The 7,782-nt window shown below is 41.1% G+C and overlaps 1 protein-coding gene across 1 annotated transcript in view; it reads left to right on the top strand.

The window, feature by feature from the left end:
* The window catches only part of DOCK5 (dedicator of cytokinesis 5), a 242,031-nt gene extending 239,618 nt beyond the window's left edge, over positions 1 to 2,413 (top strand). Inside the window, exons 51-52 of the mRNA XM_006884916.1 lie at positions 1,402 to 1,490; positions 2,309 to 2,413. Of these exons, the coding sequence (XP_006884978.1) occupies positions 1,402 to 1,490; positions 2,309 to 2,413 (194 nt within the window). The remainder of the gene's footprint in view (positions 1 to 1,401; positions 1,491 to 2,308) is intronic.
* Positions 2,414 to 7,782: the final 5,369 nt, after the last annotated feature.

The raw sequence follows: 7,782 nt of genomic DNA on the forward strand, positions 1-7,782 counted from the left end.
GTAGTCTTCGTTCCTCTGGGGTCTCACAGTCTTCGCTCCTCTGGAGCTCCGCGGTAGGTGGCTGGCTGCCGTTCTTCCCGGGTCTCTTCCGGATCCCTCTCGCGGCGCTCCCCCGTCCGGCGGCGGCGCTCCCCGGTCTGGCAGTCTCGCCCTCGCGCTGCGTCGCCCTCCATGTCTTTTCAATCTCTATGTGTAACAGATCGTTTGGGAAGTGGGGCTTTACAAGGAGGAATGTGGCACCAGGATTGGAGGAACATTCATCAACAATCTACATTATGCAGATGACACAACCTTGCTTAAACTGAGGATGACCTGAAGTGCTTGCTACAGAAGGTCAAGGACTGGAGTCTTCAATATGGATTGAAGCTCAACATCAAGAAGACAGAGATTCTCACCACTGGACCAATTGGCAACACAATGATAGATGGAGAGATTGAGGTTGTTAACAATTTCAGCTTGTTCAACTCCACAGTCAACACTCTTGGCACCAGCAGTCAGGAAAACAAAAGATTAATTGCACTTGGAAATGCTAACTGTAGGTATAGCAAAATGAAACTAGTCATGTACTGTCTTCACATTGTTGTTATGTTTGAGTTAATTGTTGGGACTATTGATATAATTGTCCACAGGGTTCTTCTGTCCTATTCTAAATGTGAATGTATAAGTGAGGTAAAGTAGGACTAAGACCGAACAGCAAGCTATTACTTATGAACTAGTAGATAGAAAATTTATACTTTGTATTAGTAAGGTTTAAAAAGAAGCACACAAATAAAATGGACTCAGTCCATACACAGCCTGGCTTTGAGAACAATTGAAAACAAAGCACTTTTGAGTAATTACAAGGTACCCATGGTATGAAGGTATAACGGGGCGGGGGGGAGGGTAAGTCTATCAGTGTCACATGGGAGACAATAGTCAACCTAAGAAGTGGAATTAGAATACAAATTTTACAAATTATAAAACAGTATTTTTTAAATAAAACTACAAAGTGGAATTCTAAAACTATGCTATATAAAACTACAAAAGTCTAGCTTATCTGTTGAGCATATGCAGAGTGTCGGGCATTTTCTCTGAGCATTTGGGGCATATCCAAGAAGACTGTAATACCCCAAATTCCAGAGTATGTTCTCCTCCTTAACTTGGCATTAAATACCGTAACGGGGATGAGAGGAGCAATTTTTTACTTGAGAACTTCCTGTGAAGCTTATGAAACCTTCTGGTGAATGAAAAGATACTGTGTTTGTCACATGAGTTCATTGATGTCCATCATCCTGTCCACAGAATCGTACTTGAGCAATTGCATTGACAGCTCAGGTTAGACAGTAAAACGGCAAGCAGAACTTCACAGGATTTCTTGATAGACTGTTCTCTTGGCTTTCATTGATCTTGTATCGTTTCTAGGCTCCCCATCTTTGCAGACAGATGAGCTGATGACGTCTACTCTCCCGCCTCCACCTCCCCCTAAAAGCAGCCAGAGGAACTCTACAGAGGTGGGTATGGTGGCTGACGGTTGTGGCCAGACAGCACCCCTCATGGAGAAAGAAACAGTGTCGGGTTCCCCAGGCATTTTAGTGGGAAGGCTTCTCCAAAGATTTGTCCCTGTAATCAATTGATTTCATTCCTGAAACCACAAAAAATAAGCAAGTTTTCAGTGGCGAGGGAAGGTCTACAAGTAAACATTTTCCTCTGATTGCAAGTAGAACAGTTCTCTCTGTATCTCCCTGTGGATACAGGTGGGTAAAGTAAGTAGGTTCGAGTTCACCTTTGAAGAGTTATGTCTGAGTAACCAACAGTCAGTTCTGGAATGGTATCTAATGGGTTTCCTTCATTTCTTTGACAGTATTTCTTGTGTCTACTGTTTGCCTTGTGTTGAGGATAGAGTAGTATGCATTGTGTGTGAGAAGAGAGGGTAGGTATATGCATATGTTCATATCTGAGTAGATCAAAGAGAATGAGGAAGGAAAATCATTTTCATCTTGCAAGGATTGTTTATATAAACTAATCAATAGAAAGGGAGCTTTGCTATTGCAGTCCATATGGAGTTGCACTGCTCACCCAAAGGTAGTGCTTCTCTCGCAAACTGAATCCATCAGTGGCTGCACAGGAGACGGATGAGCAGGCTCCTCCCATGTGATTTACGGCCTCTGAGAACTTGCTGGAGGTTCAGCTGTGAGTCAGTTTTGACTCAATGCCATTGAGAGTTTCAGAGAATCGGTAAGAAGCTAAAGCAGGAGGTAGGAAATACAGAGAAGAAAGTGCAGTTGGGAAGATGTGACTCATTTCTAATGTCATATATCCTCTCCCTCAGATTGCTCCCCCACTGCCCGTGAGAAGAGAAGCCAAAGCCCCACCTCCTCCACCTCCAAAGGTTCGGAAATCTGGTGTCATTTCTTCTGAGCCCGGATCTCAGTAAGGATTGTATGCTGTCTGGAGCCGAGTGCCTTGGACAGCAGATGCCAGAGAACTGGCCTCTAGGAGACAGTGAACCTACTGCACAGGGCAGGCTCCCTGTTGGGTGCCCTTTCTTATCTGGGATGATGGTCGACAGTACAAAATCTGGGGATTTTTTTTTTAGAAAACTTCTCTTTGATAGATGTTTGAAGCCATAACACATCTCCTCTAATCTGCGTGGAATTCCAGAATGGCCATCCTCTCTGCATTACTCCAAGAAGAGAATTCCCCTCACTGTTAGTAAATTTCAACCTCTAACCCAGAACAACAGGGAATCACAAAGCCTGGACGAGTTATCGTACAATGATGGTGACACCTTCTCATGAACCTGTCGATTGGAGCTGTTGCTTTGCTTCTGAAAGCCTGTGCTTGACATTTAGTTTCTTATCTCATGTGGACATACTCTATCCCATATAACACAGTGCAAGAGGCTGATGCCACATACACTTTGGTGGTCAAAATAATAATAAGGTTCTACCATCTATGGTGTCTCCTTTGAGAAAAAGAACACATCTTAATGGAGATTGCTGCTGTCAGATATTAATGGCGGTCCTAATTGCAAAAGCATGGGATCTGAGCTCCTGCAACCCACTGTACCCACTGTGTCATAGGCAGCTCCTCTTGGGAATTCATCGTACTCCTGGCTAATGGCCCTCACCGCAGAGTAGACGCTCCTTTGTGTTAAGGATTCCTTTGAAGCGCTTCCATTTGCACACATGATATCTGGTTACCTCCTTTGAGCTCACATCACTGGATATAAGGAGCTTTAGAAGATGAGTTTAAATGCTTCTCTTTCAAGTGCATTTGGACAGTCAGTAGCACAGTATACTACATGATTGTCCCTTGGAGGATTCTGTGCAATATTTCCCTTTAATTATTTATTCCTCTTGATGGTAGCATTGGTTTGATCACTTGTTAATGGCCCTGATGTCAGTATACCTTTGAGAAAAACAAAACAAAACACAAAAATAGGTGGTGGTTTAGATTTCAAATGTCCAAACATTACACACACGTACATAAATAGTCACATTTTGAGCTGGAAAGGCCATAGTGGTCATAGAAACATTCGTTGTATTGATAAGGAAATTGAGGCTACATAGAAAATGACCCCACAGACTCTTGCTAGTAACCTAGCTTGCTCACTTAGGATTTTCTGGATACCCCTTAGATCTAGAAGACATCTGAACTAGTTCTGGAATATCTGTCTCTAGTTGGGACAGTATTTGAAATGTCACAGATAATTGTGTAAAACTTTGGTATTTACAGCAAAATCTAGAGATTTCTTTCTTTTTTTTAATGCTGATTCCTCTAAGTCAGTGTACGGAGGAGCTCTTGTACCCCGGCCCCGTGCTCAGAGAGGTAAAGATGGAGAGACCCGGTAGTCAGCACTGGAGATTTGGTTACACCTCCGTGGCTCTTTGCCTTGTTTCACCACCACCTGTCTTAGGGGAGATGTGAGAGTTCATCACAGGGATCACAGAACCAGAAACCTCCGGGACTTGTCTAATATTATTAAAAAGTTAGTATTCATATTCTTGAAGTGACATGGAAAGAGTCATTTACTCTGACTGCATAAACCTGTGGTATAAGGGAAAAGGAAATGGATATTGGGATTAAATTTACTTGGTGTCAGATTCCAGCTCTGTCATCTATTAACCTGGCAGATACTCAATACTCACACATTATTTGAAACTCAACTTTTGTTTTCCTCACCATTAAAAATGAGGATAATGCCATAACTTGTTAATTAGTAGATACACAATATTCCTTCCTTTTCTCTACTAGACTGGAGTAAGATCTGGGACTTTTTTTTAGTGGTTTGTTACTGTTTTTTTTTAATTTTACATTGGTTTGCATACAAAGTTTCTATACATTGTGTTTCACACTGTCCTTAATTCACATTGTGTTTCATGCAGCCATTCTCCTTCAATATGTGTTATGAAATCCTTCACCATTAAACCATGCCCATCATCACTCTGTCTTTCCAGATCCTTGCCATATCTTTCCCATTTCCTTTACCACCCTTCCCTTCCACCCATTAAATTGTGTAACCCTATGATTTTCCCCATGCCTACTCTCCCCACTCTGTTCCCACCTCTCCCCAGCTTGGATCCCCATACACGTTTTACTAGTTACCCTTCCATCTTTATAATAATGGTCCTGTGCAGTATTTATCCTTATGAGACTGAGTTAGTTTGCTCATCATAATGCCTTCCAGTCTCTCCAAAGTTATGTAGTAATTTTCAAAATTGTTGCTCCCAAGTGCTGTATAGTATTCCATCATGTGAGTGTACCACAATTTATGAATCCATTTGGTTGTGGTTAGATGTCTGGGCTGTTTCCATGTTCTTGTGATGGTGAATAACACTGCTGTGAACATTGGTGTGCATATCTCCATTTGTATCTCAGTTCTTCATTTCCTTGGGGTATATTACTAGGAGTAAAATAGCTGGATCATAGGAATTTCTATGTTCAGCTTTTTTGAGGAAGCACCAAACTGCCTTCAAGATGTTAACACCATTTTACAGTCACACCAACAGTGTACGAGAGTTACTATCTCTCCACATCCTCTCCAACATTTCTTGTTTGTTGTCCTGTTAAACTTTGCTACTGCTACTGGAATGAGAATGGTATCTCATTGTGGTTTTGATTTGCATCTCTCTTGTTGCCAGTGATTTTGAGCATTTCTTCATGTGTCTGTTGGCCATCTAAGCATTCTTTTTATGTCTCTTACGGTCTGGGACTCTTTGAGATCATTATTGATATTCTTCTGTTTTCCCAAGGTCAGTAGGAAGTTAATACTGCACGTGCATTCGAGTCCTCTTCAGTAGGTGGCATCTTATGGAGCTTTATGTCACTTAGAGTTAGGACCAAAAGGTTAGAAGAATTGAAGAGAAATAAGTGGGAAAAAAGCTCAAGCCCTATAGAGAACGGAGGGGGGCGGGGAAGAGAAAGAATGTACAGAGTTTGTGTGGAACTTGGAGCAGCTTCTGAGAAGCTTCCTGTCAAAACAACTAAAAGGGATTTTTATGCCTCACCCACGTTACAAGCTGCCTTTAGATAGGAGGAAAAGGCAAAACCTCCATCCAGAGCAGTGGAGAGAATCCATGTCTGATCTCCCAGCAGAGGCTGTGAAAATCTGATACCTCAGTGCCCAGGTGCCTGCTGCCTCTGTTTTATATATGATCCCTTTCCTCAAGAAGCTGCAACTGCAATCCCAGAGGTGCATGGTTCGAATCCACCAAATGCTCTACCGGGGAAGGAGGAACAATCTCCTCCTGTACCAGTCAGATCTGATTTGACGGTACACTCACACACAAAAAAATTTTAAAAAAATATATATGATCCCTTTCCATAGTAATGGAATAATAGTTTCTTCCCTGAAACCAAAGAATTCCAGGTAATGTAGAAAAATAAGTCCCGGGTGACTTTGGACAGTACATCTCCTTGGAAGCCCCCAAATAGGAAAAAGTTGTATTTGACAATTCATAAGTATACGTCTGTCCTAAAGTCAAGAAGGCTTATTACCAGTCTTTGCTTTTTGTTTCTAAGAATTCTGAAATACTAGTTTAAATTAACTAAGTCCAAGAGTTCTCACACTTTGGTGGTCTCGTCTGTAGGGAGTTGCCCTGCTAATGTAACCGTCCTTCTGGAGGTTCGAATCCACTTGGGACTTTGCCAATGAAAAAATGGCAATCTCTTCCTACGCTATTGACTGTTTTTAGCCTCTGAAAATCCACTGAATGTTTCAGCTGTGAGTTGGTGCTAGCTCGGTGGCAGTGAATTCTAGTATTTGATGTGAATATTGATTATATATAAGGTTGGGGATTTTTTTTTCTTTTTAAAAACCTTTTCCCCCTGCCTCTTTCTCTCTCTCTATCTTTATATCACTTGACTTGATTGGAGATTTTTCTCTCAAGAATTCTTTCTTTTACATATAGTAAGCTTTTACTACATGTCAGGTGCTGTACTTAGACCCTCAGGTTTGGATTGTTCACTGACTTCAGTGGCAACAGTGTTGGTTGTACAAGGATAAAACTGGGACTCTAAGGAAGGCTGTGGGGCCATGGGTTGGTTCCCCCTTTTCTGCTTCTCCATTTGGCTCCACAATTACAGTCATTTTCACCTGTCAAAAAAGGGACTAAGGACTGACTCGGTCTTAGGCATCTCTACGAGAAAGCAGGGTCGGAGATAACAATTCACCTTCGTTAACTCTGTCCAAGCCTTGAGTCATTCTCTACTAATTGTCCCCAGATCATGGGCAGTTTCTTGCTTTTAAATTGAGATGTACAAAAAGTGAAGTGCAAAACTCTATACACCCATGTCACTACCTCTCAAGATGAAGACATGGAACATTTCCAAGACTCTAGAAAACCCTCTTGTGCCTGCTTGGCATATTAGAAATGACATCTTGAAGGCTCTTCAAATTTGTGCCTTTCTTCTTCTCACTTCTCAGGTGTAAAAAAGAGTTGGTGGACTAACCCACTAATAAAGACTGTACTTGGGGCAAGTCAGGATGTAAACCCTAAGCCTCTATTTCCTCAACGTTTGTTATTGTTTGTTTTTTGTTTGTTTGTTTGTTTGTTTGTTTTTAAATAAAAGGTCTTTGAGAATCTTTCCTGCCTGTATCTGCTTCTAGTCTGAATGAACAAAAAGAGAGAGGAAAAGTCTATAGGAAACTAAGTTTCTAGATAATGACTTTTATGATCTATATCCTAGAATCTTTCTGGTTTTCATCTCAACTTGTTGCTTTAACCCTGCCTTGTTATTAAGACCAAAAAGATTTATGGGCATTAAAGTTACGAATATACCCTTTATATCCAACACGCATTGAATTACTCACAATAGTTACCATACTTCTCGGCAACAACTTTATAACCATGTCATTTTCATAATAATTCTTCAGACTCCACTTGGCTGGCCACTGTATTTAGACACTCAGTTCATTGTAATGGTCATGTTTTCCTTCCACATAGCATTCAAGAAGTTGGTAAATAACATTTCCTTGGAAGCTTTCATTCAACAACTCTATTTCTAGTTTATAAAATTAGCAGTGAGTTCTTCCTTGGGTGGGCTGAGAGTTGAACCATTGGCTCTCATTGATAGAAGGAGACAGTTTTGCATTGAGGTTAATTATGTCCTTAGAATCCAGCCGAAGGTGATCTCCCATAGAGCCTGCCCAGACTCCTCAACTAGTTGTATATTATTCCTCGAAACTTTGTCATACGCTCCTTTGCCATGACTGTAAATAGTTGGTTTTCAATATGGACAGTTTGGAAGTAGAAAAATTTTTGTTGAGATTTGCTGTTATTTATTTTTTAAATTAAATAT

This window comes from Elephantulus edwardii, unplaced genomic scaffold (genome assembly GCF_000299155.1).
Source record: "Elephantulus edwardii isolate Elephantulus edwardi_28Jun2011 unplaced genomic scaffold, EleEdw1.0 scaffold00038, whole genome shotgun sequence".
Taxonomy (NCBI): domain Eukaryota; kingdom Metazoa; phylum Chordata; class Mammalia; order Macroscelidea; family Macroscelididae; genus Elephantulus; species Elephantulus edwardii.